The 18,255-nt window shown below is 47.3% G+C and overlaps 1 protein-coding gene across 1 annotated transcript in view; it reads right to left on the bottom strand.

The window, feature by feature from the left end:
* The window catches only part of GPC4 (glypican 4), a 40,796-nt gene that overhangs the window by 10,147 nt on the left and 12,394 nt on the right, over positions 1-18,255 (bottom strand). The window contains exons 2-3 of the mRNA XM_058196756.1: positions 8,470-8,628; positions 560-951 (exon numbers count right to left, since the gene is read on the bottom strand). Coding sequence (XP_058052739.1) covers positions 560-951; positions 8,470-8,628 — 551 coding nt within the window. The remainder of the gene's footprint in view (positions 1-559; positions 952-8,469; positions 8,629-18,255) is intronic.

Genomic DNA, 18,255 nt, shown 5'->3' on the forward strand with positions numbered 1-18,255 from the left:
CATAGGTTGTAGCCCTCCAGTCCCCTAAGCATCTTTGTTGCTCTTCTCTGCACTCTCTCCAGAGTCTTCACATCTTTTTTACATCGTGGTGACCAAAACTGGATGCAGTATTTCAAGAGTGGCCTTCCCAAGGCCTTATAAAGTGGTGTTAACACTTCCCGTGATCTTGATTCTATCCTTCTGTTTATGCAGCCTAGAACTGTGTTGGTTTTTTTGGCAGCTGCTGCACACGGCTGGCTCATATCTAAATGTTTGTCCCCTAGGACTCCAAGATCCCTCTCACAGTTACTACTATTGAGCGAGGTACCACCTATACGGTACCTGTGCATTTTGGGATAGGTTTTTGTTTTGTTTTGTTTTGTTCTTTTGTGCATGTGTGTTTGGACACACACTGCAGCTGCGATCTTGACTTCTTGGGTTTTCCCTATGATTTATTTTCAAATTTGAGCGATCAATGCGATCAGTTGTCTGGGACACCTCCTATGAAAAAGGTGATTTCCCCCCCACCTCAAATGGGTTCTGCAAGTCGCCCACCCCTGAAGCAAGAGTCCCCACTCACCGCAGACACTTTGGCGACCACATCCTTGGCCACGGCCAGGCCTTGGGCAAAGGTGCGAGCTGCCACGAAAGCCCGCGTCACCTGCAGCTTCAGCTTCCGTGGGACGTCTCCAAAGGGTTTCAGCTGCTCGGTGTACTTGCTGACGCACTCCAGGTACTCGTCCGAAAAGTGATACTGGGGGTTGACCAGGCGGAACATCCGCTCAAGCAGACGGGCCCAAAAGTCATTCAGCATCTCTTCCAGGTTGACCCTGCCGCCCGCGTAGTATCGCTTCAGCTCCACAAAGAGGTCCTTGAACATCTCCGAGTTCTGCATGTACAGGAGGCCGTAAGTCCGTACAAACATGTCGTTCAAGGATTTCTCGGCGTTGTCCAGGAGCTCCCTAAAAAATTCTGGAGGGAGAAAGAGAAAGAAGACACTGACTGTCTAAGGTGACATTCTGGAGAACGTTCCACCCATGTTTGGAAAGGATCGGCAGTGTCCACAGGTTGGGTTGGAAAGTCAAGATGGTCACCACAATTGTGTGGTTGGAAAGATTGTAGTTGTTATGTACATACGGCCCATGTATAAAAAAAAAAAAGGGTGGGGGAGGACAGGGACTTTGGGACACAGGATGGTAACTCCGATCTTGACCTTTTGACCCTCCTGCAGATGCTGTGGCAGGAATATTACCCACAATATGCCGAAGCTTCTCTATTCTTTGACTAGAAATAGGATAATAAGCAAAAGATTTAAGAGTTAATCAAGAAGGGAGAATATTTTGAATCGTTTTCTGACGCGAGATACAGAAAAAGCCAACTCAGTAAGTCCATTTCTTACTGATGCTTCTTACGTATATTCCTATTATGTCAAATCTAGAGGTCCAAGTCAATTTACCCCCAAATATGCATCGAAACAGTGAAGGCAACCTTATCTGGATACGGTGGATGGCGTGTTCATCGCCAAATCAACGTTGGTTAAGTTGGCTCAAGCTCGGCTACCTTTCTGTGTTATGTGAACTCAGATCATGTGATCTGTTCAAGGCTCAATGTATCATCCAAACCCAGGAAGAGAAGGTTGAATCTACACATACTGTAGAACGTCAAGTCTTCAGAACCTCAATCATCTTCCAGGAGTTCAGCAAGGATGGGAACTATGGCCCCTACTATGGTTGGCCAAGTGGACACACAATGGTCTTTTGAGGGCCCAAGAAAAAAGAAAACCAACCAGTCACAGGCAGGCAGGTTCGCAGCAATACAAGTGTTGGTTGTGAGAATATTCCGCCCTATGCCTGGAAAATGCAACCTCAAGAGAAGAGAGTTGAACGGGTGGGCGGAGGCCCTCTGCGGCCAGAAAGTACCGTCAGGATTGTGTTCAGGAGGGGCTCCTCAGAGAGATGTCAAGAAAGCCCAACAAGAAACGTTTAATGCCGCTATGTAATCACCTAAGAAATAACTAATAAGGGACAGATGTCTGTAACATGAAAAGTGGGCCTTCCCACAAAGAGGTTCTCTGCAGGATTACCAGGTCCCACCCACCCTGCATGGAACGGTTTTATGATTTAATATCCCTCTAAACTGGGGAAGAGCTGAGGAGTCAGGTGAATTCACAGGGCGAGAGGATCCATGGGGCTGGGATTTGGACTACGCGCAGCAAGCCCAGCCCCTCCTGGCAAGGGGAAAACATCGGTGGACTCTTCCTCCAGAGCTCTGGGTGTCTTCTCCAGACCTGGGTCGGGCAAATAGGTTTGAATCACAGAGTCCTCTGTGCTTCACCCTCAAAGGGGCAGTGTGTTTGACTCCAGAGTGGTTAGAAACTGGAGCAGAGAGAGAGAGAGAGAGAGAGAAAGAGAGAGGCAGCCGGGGAGAGGGGGGGAAATAACTTTGGCCCCCTTTGAATTTAAACCTTGTTTAAAGACAGGCTGCAGTAGGTTGGAATTCATTTTTTTTTTAAATCTTCAAAGGGCTCCAGCACAAACAAAGTCTGACTCAGGACATTTTGAGGAGGGGTGGGGGGGATTTTTCAAATACATCTAGAAGAAAGTTGCTTTTGAATGTGGCCCAAAGGTGCTCTTTTTTTTTCCCCCAGGAGGCAACTGAACTTTCTGGTTTTTTCCGTTTTGAAGACGTTTCGCTTCTCATCCAAGAAGCTTCTTCAGTTCTGACAGGATAGTGGGCAATGAAAGGATTTATATTCCTTGCAGACAGCTGGTCATTTGCATCCTTTTAAAGGGTCCTTGAAGCACTTGGAGGTTTACCTGTGTCCTCGGGGTCACCTGAGTTGTGCTCCTGGTTCCTGTAGCTGCAATTTTTTCCCCTCTGGAAATCTATTCCTACTTTGAAAACATTCGAAGGGTGTTCATCCCAAATTATACAGATAAAAGTCTGTAGAGATTCTCCATCATCCAGGTCATGGTTGTCCCAAAGGTGCTTTTTCAGGAGGCAACTGGACTTTCTGGTTTTTTCTTTCGAAGACGTTTCGCTTCTCCTCCAAGAAGCTTCTTCAGCTCCATTCTCCCCCATCCAGTCAGAGCTGAAGAAGCTTCTTGGAGGAGAAGAGAAACGTCTTCAAAGAAAACAAAACAAAACAAGGAAGTCCAGAGGCCTCCTGAAAAAGCACCTTTGGGGCAACTATGACCTGGAGCAGGGGTCTCCAACCTTGGTCCCTTTAAGACTTGTGGACTTCAACTCCCAGCTTTGCTGGCTGAGGGACTCTGAGAGTTGAAGTCCACAAGTCTTAAAGGGACCAAGGTTGGAGACCTCTGACCTGGAGGACTGAGAATCTCTATGGACTTTTTGAATGTAGCCGTGGGCACTTGAGACAGTCTTGGCTAACAAAAGATGAGCTTGAGGAACAGAAGCTAAGCAGAACCCTCAAGAGAAAGCTTCTGTCTGCACGGTGACCCCTCCCCACCTCCCACCATAAAGTACCCCATGGCCAGGATTAGCACCAAGGTGTCTCCCCTTTCCCATGACGGGCACTTCCTGTCTGCATTTCTCTCCTGCTTTCTGCTAGGTTAAACAGGGTGGGAGGTATTAATTTCTAATTCACTTAATCATTTTGAAGGCTCGTTTCCTCTCCCCCCTCTCTCTCCAATCCTCTGCCTTCCTGACCTTTGAATCAAGAGTCCAGATCAGTTTCCTCTTTGGACAGCTTACCTGGAGAATTAAACCTCAGAATCATGTGGGCTCTGAAAATAACCATCCTGAACTTAAAGGCCAGGCACTGAGGTTTTGGTGCGTGGCCAGTTTTTTTTTTGGGCTGGTTAGAATAAATAAGAGTTGGAAGGGACCTTTGGAGGTCTTCTAGTCCAACCCCCTACTCAAGCAGGAGACCTTAGACCATTTCAATCAATCAATCAATCAGAACAGAGCTGGAAGGGACCTTTGGAGGTCTTCTAGTCCAACCCCCTGCTCAAGCAGAAGGAGACCCTATACCAGGACTTTCCAACTTTTAAAGACTTGTGGATTTCAACCACTCCCAGAATTTCGTGGTCAACTTGGGAGTCCAGAAATATTAAAAGTCCGCACATCAATTGCCTGATAGTATTCTGGACAAATAACAGTCCAGTCTCTTCTTGAAAACCTCCTGGGATGGAGCGCCCACAATTTCTGTAAGGCAAGTTGTTCCACTGGTCAATTGTTCTAAAATTCTCTTTCTTGCTAATTAAACTGCTGGTCGGTTGGGAAGGCCCTGAGTAGACGAAGAGCACAGCTGAGGACCCTACAATCCCAATCTAGCCCCCACCCACCCACAGACATATTCCCGCAGCAGAACTGAGATTTGGGGTTGACTAAGCCAATGTCCCAAGAGGACAGCTGCTCCAGTGGTTCTTGCAGCCCAACACCCCAATCCCAGAGCGGTTCGCCAAACAGGCAAGTGGCAAGTAGCCCAGGTGAGAATTTGCTATGAAGGCTGTTCTGAGGTTAAGTATTAATTTCCCCCCTTGGAGAAGGCAGATCGATACTGATTAACGAGCCTCAAGGTGGCCCAGGGATAAACGCTCCAACCTTGAGAAGGTAGTTGGAGGGGGCGGGTGGGGGAGAGAAAGAATGGTGGGTGGGCAAGTTGCTATCTTGACAGTTTGAAGGACAAAATGAATTAACGCCTTTTGTTTGTCTTGGGAGCAGGGCTTGTTCCCAAACACAGGCTGGACGTTTTGAAAGATTACTTTCTTGTTTTTACAGCATTGTAAAAAAAAAAGTGTGTGGTTTACAGTGGGGGGGGCGAGGGGGGAGGGTTTGCAACTCGGAGGGAGCCTTGAAATTCTCAATGGGGAGGGTGAACCCCACTGCAGAAGCTGAAAGGGAAGGGGGGGGAATGTCTTAGGAAGACCCTGAACTATGAATAGCCAGAGAGCTGTTGCTCCATTTGGTTTAGGATGAAATTGTGCTGATGGACAAGTGGACAAGGCCATCGGGAATTGGGGGGGGTTGGGTTGTTGCTGAGTTTAGGGCAGAAAATGCCCTTTTTGCTGCATTTCTATTGTTGTTGCTGCTGCTGCTGTTGTTGTTATTGATCTTCTTCGCATGCGAAGAAGTTAAAAACCAGGAAGTAAGGCTCCGACGATCCCAGCTGAGCCGCACAATCGTCAGAGGCTTTTTTTTTTTTACTTTTAAAAGCATTTTTTCAGCCGAAGAAAAAATGCTTTTAAAAGTAAAAAACACACCCTCTGATGATCGCGTGGCTCAGCGGGGGTGGGCGGGGCAGGGATTTTTGCTACTGGTTCTCCGAACCACCCACCGCCATCGCTACCGGATCGGGCGATCCGGTCCGGAACCGGGAGCATTTCACCCCTGGGTCATAGCAAGCTGCCAGGCAGGCAAAGTGCTGGAAACAAGACTGGGCCTACTCACAAGTTCGGTCCCTGAGATTCTGGTGGGCCTGTGGCAGGAACTGCCCACGTGTGTGTGTGTGTGTGTGTGTGTGTGTGTGTGTGTGTGTGTGCATGCCATCTACGTGCCAGAATCGGGGACAGGGTGTGAGCAGCCTCTGAATGGTGACATCAAAACAGATGGGCTCTTCCTGTTAAATCTTCCACCTCTCCAAACTTCAAAAATGTGGGGGGGAGTGGGGTTTGGTCTGCCCAGCGATTCAACGGAAATCATTTCTCTTTGGGGGAGAATGATTGGGGCCAGGAGACAGGGAGGGTCTCAAAACCATCCAGGGTGTGGAAACAGGGACCTTAAGTCCCTCTGGCTTTTATCCAACACAATGGTCAATTCATCCTTGTCGACTCTTTTCTCTAAACCAGGAACGTTTTAAGACCTGTGGATTTCGACTCCCAGAATTCCCCATGCTGGCTGGGGAATTCTGGGAGTCGAAGTCCACAAATCTTTAAAGGCTGGACATCCTTGCCCTAAACATTTGCTGGCATAGCTGAACAAGAGCTGGACAAAAGACTCTCTGCCCTGGATCAGACCCCGTCTTCTGCAATTTGACTCCCTGGGTGTCTCCTGACACCTCTCTGTGTCTCCCCCAGGAGCAGAAGATCTGAGCAGGAGCCTTCCAAGAATTCCAGAGAGCCATTTGGCTTGGAGAACCATCTGTTAGCACTTATCGGCACAGGAAAGAGAGAAAAGGCGAAAGAGACACTGAGAGGGAGAGAGGGAGGGAGGGAGGGGGAGAGACAGAGAGAGAGAAAAGAAGGAAGGAAGGAAGAAAGAAAGAGAAGGAAGGAAGAAAGAAAGAGAAGGAAGGAAGGAAGGAAAGAAGGAAGAAAAAGAAAGAGAAGGAAGGAAGAAGGAAGGAAGGAGGGAAGGAAGGAAGGAAAAGAAAGAGAAGGAGGGAAGGAAGGAAGGAAGGAAGGAAGAGAAGAAAAGGAGGGAGGGAGGAAGGAAGGAAGGAAGGAAGGAAGGAAGGAAGGAAGGAAGGGAAGGAGGGAAGGAAAGCCTAGTTGAGTTTGCATTCGTAATTAAAGAAGCTTTAGAGAGGGAGGGGCAAGAAAATGAGCTTGGGGGGAGGGTGGGACAACGACTTGCAAGCCATCTGTCTGCCTTCCAAAAAAAAAACACAAAAAAATCCTCCCCCAAAATGTCAATTTGCTGGGCTTTTCTGCAGCTGGAAGCCAGGCCAGAGTGAGGGCAACCCTGAACGGTTACTCCTAGTTGGACGGCTGCCTGAGCGCCAGTAAACAGTTCCCACCTCCCTTCTCCTCCCAGGGTTTGTACATGCCCAGAAGTGACTCCCACCCATACGGGTGGATGGGGGGCAAAGATGTTGAGACTCTACCAAACGATTGGGGAATCTGGAGGCCAAAACATCTGACGAACAGTTGGCAGGAACTGACTATGTCTGGTCTAAAGAAGAGAAAGGACCGGGGTCTCCAACCTCGGTCCCTTTAAGACTCGTGGACTTCAACTCCCAGAAGCAAAGCTGGCTGAGGAATTCTGGGAGTTGAAGTCCACAAGTCTTAAAGGGACCAAGGTTGGAGACCCCCTGCTCCAAGACACCTGAAGGCAGGTTCAAGAAACAAGGGATGGATGGAAACGTAACCAAGGAGAGAAGCGACCTGGAATTAAGGAGAAACTTCCTAGCAGTGAAAACAATCAACAGAAGTTGTGGGTGGTCGTCTACCCCTGGAGGTGTTTAGGAGGAGCCTGGATAGCCATTGGTCCAGGATGGTCTACCATCTCCTGCTCAAGCAGGGGGTTGGACTAGAAGACCTTCAAGGTCCCTTCTGACTCTTGTTATTCTGTATTCCCTTTCGCTTCCTACAGGCTGCCCCCCCCCTCCCCCATGTCTCTGCTGAGAGAAAGGTCGGATTGAGTGGGGGCTTCCTCCCGGGTCCTATCTTCTGCTTCCTAGTGGGGGGGGGCACACCTGGCTTTTAAGGCCATCAACAGTCCCATCCCACTACTCAATGATTGGGTGGGTGGGTGGGGAATGTGCCGTCAAGTCTTTCTTTTTAACTCCTGGCGACCCGCCTGGATAGATTTTTCTCCATGGCGACCAGATGCGAACCCCGGAAGAAAATGCCCATCCCTCTTTTGTTCCTGCCCCCCCTTCTCTCCTCCCCCCCCCCCGTCTCTTGGGGTCAGATTTCAGCCTGTCCATTCCCAGGCTGCCTGTGCTGCTGCGTCACAACTGCGCTTTGAAGAGTAACAGCTAACGGGTGGGGGGAGTGGGGTGGGGGTGGGGGGGAGCCACAAAAGCAGAAACATGCATCTTTTTTTAACTCTGGCGGAAAAACCACCAAACCAAAACAGGTTCCGAAATGACCTTTGGGGTCCTGTGTTGTTTTGAGGTCTCCTTGCAACGCCAGACAAGAAATAAAAAGAGACGTTTTCCTTTGTCCGAGAGGAGGCAGACGTTATGCCGTGAATAAAAGAGCTGGAAACAAACAGTGTGGGGGGAAATAAACCCACCTGCGTCTCGGTTTACAATCCCCACAGCAACCCACGAACCACAATGCTCCCCAGATCCATCGGACTAAGACTTGGGGATGAGTCAACAAGGTTTTTTTACGAGAGCCGCAGGTTGAAAGGCAGGTTCCAGGTTTTATGTGGGTACTTAGGAACCAAAGTGGATAGATGGTTGCGTTCCCCACCTGGGCCACTCAAAGAGGCTCCATCGATGCATCTGCTGGGGGTGTTTGCACCAAGCAAGGGTCAGTCTAACCTGGGTTCCACAACTCGGGTATCACCCAGCAAGAGAAGTCATGGGAGAGGAAAGGAGACCAGACAAAAGAGGATGGGAGGAGAGAGACAGGGAGGGGAGGAGAGAGAGGAGGAGAAGAGAGGACAGGAGGGGAGGGGAGAAAAGGAGAGGAGAAGAGACAAAAGAGGAGAGAAGGGAGAAGGGCAGGGGAGAAGAGAGACAAGGAAGGGAGGAGAGAGGAGAAGAGAGGGGCGGAGAAGAGGAGACAAAAGAGGAGGGGAGGGGAGAAGAGATGACCCAAACTAGCCCTGTCTGAACCAGCAGAGACTCACCATCAAACTTCTTGTATCGGGAACCGAAGGTGCCTTGCAAATTGTTGCTCAGCTCAACAACGGCATGGCTGAAATCTTGCCTGCTCTGCTGCCAGTACTTCTCCTCCATGGCCTGGGAACAGCAGGTGGAGCCTTGAGGGCAAACTTTCAAGTGATCACCTAAAAAAAAAAACCACACATCAAAGGGAGAACTTGAGCGCAGGCACCCATGCCAACCCCCGGGGAGCTTCGCTGTGCCAATCTCCACCCTATGGCTTCTTAGAACCTGCCCAACCTCTTGTAACTCCACTCAGGGTGGGTTACCCGAGGGAAGCCTCCTAAAAGCAAGGATTAGGAATAATTCAGAACAAACCCGGGAGTCATCATAAATCAAGCAGCCCACCAGACAGAAGGCTGAGTTAAGGGCCCAATAAAACAAATCGGTCTCTAGCAATCTTCTAAAAACCACAAGGGAGCTTCCAAGGTGAGGGGGGGGGGAGGAGAGGAGGAGGTCCCAGAGAAGACCTTTGTTACATCCTTGTGCTCATGACCTCAGAGAAAGGTTAACAGATGTGCAAACTCACTGCCGCAACATGCAGGAAGTCAGTGAAACAGTGAGTGCAGTTTTGCACGGCACTAAACCAGGATTCGTGGCTTGGTTGGCAGTCATCACACCGAGATTACCAGGGCTCTCACACAGCTTTCACGCAACTTCAATGTATGACAGCATGGCCCTTGCAAGAGGGCAACCCAGCCCAGACCCCTTGGCATAAAGATTCAGGCTTCTCGTGATCTTTGTTTGAACCCTGCCCCTAACCATTTCAACATGTTTTCCGATCAGAGTCATCTTTTTTCAGTCAAGTAAATCCGTCCTTAAATCCATGTCTCAGACCAAAAATTGCAGGCTGAGTCACGGACGAGCGTGTCACGCTTGGCTTGGGGCAGCTTTCCTGTTTTTCTCCGTTTGAAATTTTATGGGCCAAGGACAAAGAACCAGCCTGTAGCACGCATCACCCTTTGGGTGCCCCTTGTCTGCGCAGGGCTGTTGTTGAGAAGCAGCCCCGTTCAGTAACCCAACCTCCAGACTCAATCAAATTGAACAGAAATGTAGGAGAATAGGCTGAGCTGGAAGGCGGAGTTAAACATGTCATCAGTTTAGAATCAGCTGGCCAGCCCAGAAATGCCCTTTTGACTGTTCTCTGCCTATTCAAGCCACATCTTTTCAGATTTTCTGATGCTTGCCACTCGCAGCCTTATCTGAACAACACAACAAGTCACCAATAGCCTGAATCACAATCCCCGATACTTGGTTTACAATTCAGTGTGCAGTGTTAGCTCAGAAAATAAGCCACGGGCAAAGATGTCTTACTAACCGCCTTGATCCAAAGGAGTGTCCACCCTTCTCACATCCAGACCATGATAGAAAATGTCTTTAATTTTCAAAAATTATCTGTAGGTGGGATCATTCAACTTCTTTGTTTACCTTCCATGAGTTCAGAGAAGCTTCCAACACCCAATGTCCATCAACTGTAAGACCAGAAGTGGCCAACAAGGTCACAATGACCACCATTGGCCAAATGCAGCTGAGCTCAAGACGCTCCACCCTGCTAACTTGGTTCTTCCGTTACCCTTCCTCTTCGGAAGTACTTGGTCAGCTTTTTTAGCTTAAAATGCCGTCTCCCTCCTGGACACACCAGCGTGCATTGTCCTTTCTTAATGGTTTACGACTTCCCCTGAAAATCAGCCATCAAAAGAATCCGAGGCTAATCCAATTTCACACTCAACTTGGCCTGGTCTCCTTATCAAGAGAGATTAAGGTTCCTCTTATCACTGCTAATTAACATGCTTGCTGGAGAATTCTGCAGAACAGAGAAAGACCAAGAAAGCATCTGAAATACACAACTTGGCACCAGGAAAGACAACACAAAAGGGGTTGTTGTTGTTTTTGTTGCTTACAAAAAAAACGGGCACACACAAATAAAATTCTCTCCTTGGTCGCCTGGAGCAAAAATGATCTGAGGTCGGATCCAGCTAGAAGGGACCATCCAACCCAATTCCCCCAGCCATCACCATCTTGAAACAAGGGACGATGACACAGAAAGAGGACGTTCTCCATGATTCATTGTGCAACTGCAATTTTATTTTTTATTTTTGGGGGGGGGGATTTGCCTTTCAATCCACAGCTGGAAGTGGGATGCCCAGCAAACCCTCCTTTCATTACACACACACACACACACACACAATAAGCAACCGAAGGGCATCATTTCACTCCTACTCAAAGAAAAGAGGATTGTGACCATTAATAAATTTCACGATGCCACAAAACGCTAAGTTCCATTCTGGCCAAAATGATTTAAGGTCCCAAAAAGCTCCTAGGAGGAACTTACATACTTTTCTGCCGTGTGGGCTTGCTCAGTTGCTCCTCGCCAAAACCAGACATTTTTAAGTTATTCCTGCGGTACGAACTTAAAAATACTTTGCACCGCCCAAGATCGATGGGATTTTATTCTTTAAAATCACTCCTCCCCAACCCCAGCTCCATTTTACTTACTGACAAATTGAGGCTTGTGGATTTACAACGGAAAGAATGCAAGGCAGGGAAAAAGGAGCCGAGAGATTTATGCCGTGCGCACTTAGAGCCAAAAGTTACATTAAGAAAACTTAATTCTGTTCTGGAAACAAAAGAAAGAAACGAGAGAAAGAAGTCTGCCTCTTTACATAGTCCCGCTTCCGTTTCTCTTTCCAAATCCTACTTTTACAACCTCAGAAGTCCAGCCTCCCAAAACACAACTGCCTATAAATAACTTGCGAATTTTTCTCCTTGCGTGAAACAGGCCAAAACAAAAGTCCCTTGAGATTTATGGCTGTAATCATAGATCATAATTTGGCGCAAAGCAAAATAATCATTAGGTTTCAACAATGGGACCGAAAAGAGAGAAGAGGAAGAATAGAACTAATTAATAAATCAAGATAAACGTGAAACTTATCTGATGAAAGGCCAGCAAGAACTTCTAATCTTCTATAAATCACGTAAAACTAATCCTAAAGCTACAGGCTTAGCTAAAATCTAAATAAGTCGACTGGAGAAAGAAGCCTCTTTCCAAATTTAATTGTAAAATTTGCCACTTTCCTAAATCCTATGGCAAACTTATTTGCAGAAGGGTCTCTCAATCTGATCTCTGAATTAATCCGTTTTCAGGTCCCGCCTAATACACCCAACTAGCTCAATGGGCTAGGTTCACACGACGCTTGCAGAGCCAGCCAGCTCTCCGAAGCGTCTGAAAAAGGAGCGAACGATGGAAACCAATCAAGGACAGAACCAACCTAGGAGTGAGGAGAAATTTCATGACAATAAGCCAGCGGAATGGCTGGCCTCCAGAAGTTGTGGATGCTCCATCAGTGGAGGCTTTTAAGAAGAGCGTGGACAGCTATCTGTCCAGAAAAGTATGGGATCTCCTAGCTGAGCAGGGTGTCGGACTAGATGACCTCCGAGGTTCCTTCCAACTCTGTTCTGTGTTGTTCTGTATTCTGTAGATCGCTCAAGATCAATTGCTGGCTGGAAATGCATACATGTGAAGAATCGAGCCAAAATTTATGGCATCTTAGGTGCATGACTCCATGCAGAAGAATCCAGGAGAATAAATTTTCACTGCTGGCTGCAATCAAGGTAACAGCAGGGAAGGATTCCTTTGCTGTCCCCAAATGCTTTTCTCTACCTACCTAAATGTAGCTGGGGAATTCTGGAAGTTGGCCCACGGTTGAGAAACACTGCACTAGAGACTTAAAGACACAGTTAAGTCTGGGACCCTTAAAGACACAGTTCCCATCCACCAGGGGTAAAATCTACTTACCTTCCCTACCGTTTCGGAAGTGCGTGCCCCGCGCATGCGTCACATGCAACTCTGGACCCTCTGCGCATGCGCAAAGCCTTCTGTGCATGTGCAGAGGGTTAAAACCAAGAAGGAACGATGTCCAGGTGGGTGGGTGGAGCATCGTGCTGCCGCCGCTACCCGTTCGCCAAACCACATGCTACCGCCGCCATCAGTTTGTTTAAACCGGTGTGAACCGGTAGCATTTCACCCCTGCCATCCACCCAATTTCCCCCCAATTTCCTTCTCAAAGGATTTATGGGTGCTCCATTCATACACGTGTTGTGTCTCGTCCAATCTCACCTCAGCCGGGGTCTTCTTATCTGCTTCCGAACACGGAGGAATGTCCTAGTATGCCTCCCGGCCCCAGCCCTGGCTCCATGCCCAGACAGGCTGAAGAGGAAGAAATGCCTCCAGCCCCCAGCTCTGGCTCCATGCCCAGGCAAACGGAGCAACTAGACCCCTCCCCTCCCCCACAGCATGTGAGCCTGAGGAAGGTCAATTACCAACAGCTGCCGACTGGAGTGACCCTCGCGTCAGAAGACTTGATAGATGGAGGCAACAGAAGGAAGGGAGGGGCAGGCCTGGATAAGTGCTGAGTCATGGAGCCACACCCCATGGCCTATATAAAGGCTCTGCTTTCTGGCATTCTCTGAGTCAGGCAAAGTCTAAACATATCTTGCTGAAGTCACTTTCTGGTCTCCTGCCTGCCCTGAGGACTTTGCTAGGACTTTGGCAGAGGTGCAGAGGCACGCCTGATTCGGATTTCCCTGACCCGGCCGTCAGCGGAGGAGTGGGACACGACAACACGTTGCATCTCTCCCATCCCAACGTTCAGGATTTAATCAGAATCAATCTCCCCCACCCTCCCACACCTCTGCATTTCCAAAACCCTCCCTTGCAATAGGCCTAAAATCACCTTTCCCGGTCCCCCACCCTGCCTTGCTTATGTCCGTCACTCAAGCGTTTGTGGAAGCCCCAGGAAGGAATTTCTCCAGCAGAAAGCAGATATCGCCATGGTGCTTGCAAAAGCAATTCTCTTAAAAAAATGGCACTCAAAACAAAGCCCCCACCCCCCCACCCCGTTCCACAAACGTCCATTATGGGGTGGGGGGATTTTTTGATCATTAATTAATTTAAGCCAACTGCCAATATCACTTGCAAGTTCCCAAGCAAGAGAGATTAGGGGCCTTCTAATAAGGATGATTAGAAGTGAGTGGGACCTTCAATGGCCTTCTTAAATTCCACATTCCATGCCTAATTCGGAGGGAGGGGACCCATTCTGGTTTTCTCCCCCACCCCCTTTGCTCCAGCACCATTTCCTATCAGAAACTTACATCCTGTTCCTTCGTGGAGGAGAAACAGGGCAAATAATGAGGCTTAATCCTCGTGAGGTCGGCGTATTTCCCTTTGAATCCACATTCCTTCATGCAAACAACTGCCCCTTTTTCAAGAGAGAACATCACCTCTCATTATGGCCGTCTTCTTGGCTGGAGAAACAAGGTCGTGACCTTCCTTTGCCTGTAGCCTTCTAACCTCTGGTTCCTGACTGTGCCTCCCAATTGGGGAATGGCCCCCCCAGTCCCCTCCTCAGCAACCCCAACCGGTATGAACAGATCATTACTGAAATGAGAAAGTTCAAATGTTTCAAGCTGGACGGCAACAAAGAAGCCTGCATCACAAATTAAGAACGCAACAAACCCGTAAAGCCAAGGTGTCCCTCCTACACAAGTGGAAGTGCCCAGAAGCCCATTTTAATAACCTAGGAAGGTAACTGGCATGCTTATTTATTCTGGAGAAAGCCCACTGTACCCAGAAGACCCCTTTTTAAGAAGCTACTTCTTCTCATGCTTCTTCTTCAATCAAATCGGATACCAAACGCAATGAAACTTGGATCTGGGGTTTAGCTCAACTCATAGTTTTGGGTCTCCACATTCCGCAACTATCAGATGCTCTCAAAAATACCAGCTTAGTGGCGCTGATTCTTCACAAACCAGGTTTCTTGGAATCATCCACCATCAAGGAGAACCTCCTGAAAAGTAAAGGAATCCAAATGAAAGCAACCCTAGTTGACATCTGTCCATCTTAACTCCACCTTTAGTATCAGGATCTCCTTTGATTTTGGACTGATCTCATTCATAAACCCACGGAATGGTCACCAATGATTCACCTGGAGATACTATCATCCGCTACCGCATCCATCTGGCCTGTTAATCCAGGTTATGAGAAATCCACTGTTCCAATTTCTCACCCGGCTGCTGACATACGGTTTCACCTCTCTGTCTCCTCCTCCTATCTGCTTATCCGTTTCTTTCCTGTTGCAAACACACAGATTTTCCTCCTATCTTGCTGCCGTTTGCATCATTTACTGGTTGTCTGATGTTGCACCTATGTTGTGACACAACCCTGTCGACGTCTACTGCTTTAAGGCTATATCCCCGCTCGGAATATTTGGGAGTTCACTGCTTTGCTATCTTGCTCAATCTTTAGCTCAAAGTTCTAGCCGAGATCTAGCTATTACTAAAGAAGAGATAAAACTCATTTCCTGGGTGAGGATCACCTCTGGTGGTCTGGAGAAAGCGTTAAAAATGTGCATTTTTAAGTCTTCTGCCTCTTTACAGAGGGAAGAAAACAAGTTCTCAGCCCACACAGAGTGAAAAAGCTTAGCGTGTGCATTTACTGTTATTAAGTGCAGTCTTAATAAAAGCACAGGAGATTTCCACCGTTTTATTGCTTTGCTGTGTCTAATGATAGCCAGACAACCTCCAGGTCAGGTTCTCCAGCAAAGGTCATTCTCCAACAAAGATCAGAAGCCAAAGGCGGTTAGGGAGGAAAATCTGCCTGAATGATCTCCTAAGAAGCATTGCTCAGTCACCACTAATCAAGAGATGTAGACATACCTTGAGCCAGTCACCGGTTTGCTGCTGAACTTACTGCTAGGAAGTTCTCAACATGGATTGAGGGGCTGCTTTTCCAGAATTTCTGGTGATTCTTTGCCATCCTGGATTCAGGAATGACCAATAACAAACGGTTCTTCTGCCTGATGCCCGTTGCAATCAAGTTCTTTCAATGCAGTCATTTCTCAACCTTGGCAACTTTTAAGATGTTTAGACCTCCCAGAAACCTGGGAGTTGAAGTCCACACATCTAGAGTCACCAAGGCTGAGAAATGCTCCTTCAATATCTCTCTTGAAGGACCATTTCCAATCTTCTGGTCATATCACTGCCCTCTTTTGCATCTATTTCATTCCAGGTTGTCTGAAAAATTCCATTCTAATAATTCAGGATGGATGGATGTATATTTATGCATTTTTTTTCCTGCTCACCTCTGTCTTGGCTGTTTATGTCAACTTGATTAATACCAGTAAACATTTTATTAAGAGCCTGGTAATGCTCTAGTTCTGATCTGATCTCACCCCATTCCTGGTGTCTTCTCCATCGTCACTTCCACGCATGAGAGAACTCACAAACACAAGTAGTTCTGTTTCGTTTTTGTGGTTTTGGATCATGGGGTCAACTTTGCAGGAACCAAACTAATCCTTCCTCCTCAAGGCGTCTTCTTCTTCCTCAAGCACATAGCAAGAATGGACAGTTGATTGCACTCACTCCTTCCAAGATAATTCTCTTGTGTATCTGACCATCCACTGTTTTAAAATAGTTCTAATATTTTCCTTATAAAGCTTGCAGCTCCTTTTCCATCTATACCATCTCTCAAGGAGAAACAAAATTAGCTTAGTCTCCATCTCACAGAGAGTAAAATCTCCTTGCAAGCAACGTGAATCTCATGAGCCATCAGTCTAACAGCCAATGAATCTCTTCCCTTTCATTCATATATATGTAATTATATATGCATTATTGTATATAGAATTAATTTCTGGTGGCCTTCTTCCAACCACGAGAGCACATTTAATATAGCCCAAAATCCACGTGCTATTTTAGCGTTTGAAAAAACAAGGAAGAATGGCAGACGTCCTCCAGAACTAGCAAAAATATCACCTAGAATTGATTTTGTGCGTTTAGAAGCCTAACGATTCTCCTAAAATGTTTTATTTGCTTTCCTTTCTTCCCGTAAAAATATGCTTTTACCTTTTGTGTGGGTGTTTTAGGGTCATGGCCTCTGGAAGGACCATCTACCCAATTGATTAATAGCTGTCTAACTAAAAGAGAAATTGGCCACATGAATTTGTCGCTAAGTTTCTTTGCTGAAATTCCATTTATTCACTGACCAAATCATGTTATTTTTTTTCCCCGGCATTGGGGGGGCGCGAGGAGAAGGGGATCGGAAGGGAAGGCAAAAGGGAAGTTTCAATTACTTTGTGAAGCGAGGTAGAAAAATTAAGACCTAAGCAAACTTTATTAGCTATGACAAGGGAAAAAAGGTTAGACTTCACTTTCCCCCAGGAAAAGCTCTCCCGAGGCCCTGAAAACAGGCAATGCACTTCAATCAAGGGGCATTAGCCCATTTGTTTGACCATAAAATAAATAAAATAAAAACCAGCCAAATTAACATTTAAATGGCATTGCACCTGGAGATTCCTTAGCAAATGGGGACTCAAGCCTTCCTTTTGTTTACAGCGAGAAAGAGGAGGGAGACCTACAAATAACCACTTGTCCAAGCACGCCAAGAAAGCAAAGTGCAACTTAATTTTCGTTAAGCCACACAGATATCTTGCTGCCCACAGAATGGCCTGGTTCGTAAGCATCCGTGTGTGTGTGTTTTTTTTAAAAATAATTCCAGCTTAATGAATTATGTGGATCCGTCTGGGATGTCTTGCAAAGCCTGTTGATAGCTTGGTGTGTGGCACAGACACAACCAACCTCCTTCAACAAAACCAAGGCTGAGGGTAATGAAGTACAGCTACTCCTTGATTAACAACCATCCATTTAGTGACCACTGGAAGTTACAGCGATTCTTGCACACACAACTGTTGGATGATCCCCCTGGTCATGTGATCCAAATTTGGGCCCTTGGCAACTGGGGTATGCACTTATCATGGTTACAGCATCCTAAGGTTTCACATGATCGCCGTCGTGACCTCCCCAAACAGGTTCCAGCAAGCAAAGTCAATGGGGGAAGCCAGATCTGCTTAGTGACCCTGGGATTCACTTAAGGACCGCAGCGATTAGCTGAACAACCGTGGCAAAAAAAAACAATAACACAAAATTGGACCCAACTTTCTTTAACCACCACCTCGTTTAGCAACAGAAATTCCAGTCCATCCATCTTAAAAGTTGAAATCTACTGGTTTAGGAACTGGACAGCCAAGCTGGCTGGGGAAATCTGGGAGTTGAAGTCCACCCATCTTAAAAGTTGCCATGGTTGAGCGACCCTGTCCTCGGACCAACTTGGCCAACCCTGAGCTGAAATGGCTTTCTGTGTTTCGATTCCAGGTGGTCAGTAGCTGGTTGACCAACCCATGCCTCCAATGTTTCTCCCCGTCAATTCTGCGAGCCAGCCAAGCACACATACACAAATTGCTCTCTGTGCCGCACAAACAACTACATCATATAATCTCCGTCAGATGATCTGCAATTGCCCCACAACTATTTTGTCTAGTCCTAACTCAGCTGCAAAGTTTAATCAAGCAGGGGGCAGGAAGGGGGAAAAGCCAGCTCAACTGACCAGACAGAGTGGGCTGAGGGCCAGATGGAACTTCATGCCTTGTTCCAGATTTTGGAAATATGTCCAGTCAAGCCATACAAAGGCCTTCAGAAGAAGGTCCACGCTGGGATCTCAGCAACACCAGACCAGCCTTAACTGGCTCTCTGGTTAGGTGGAATCATCTCAGGTGGACACCAAAGATTTGGACGGATACATCGGTTGCGTTGACCCTCTACCAGGTTCAATCCCTGACCTAATTTAGCTGTATTCACACAACTTGGTACTTTTGGTTGGTTTTAATCACCAGTGACTCGCTGGACAAATCCAACTGGTTGGG

The sequence above is a fragment of the Ahaetulla prasina genome, chromosome 11, assembly GCF_028640845.1.
Source record: "Ahaetulla prasina isolate Xishuangbanna chromosome 11, ASM2864084v1, whole genome shotgun sequence".
NCBI classification, from domain to species: Eukaryota; Metazoa; Chordata; class Lepidosauria; order Squamata; family Colubridae; genus Ahaetulla; species Ahaetulla prasina.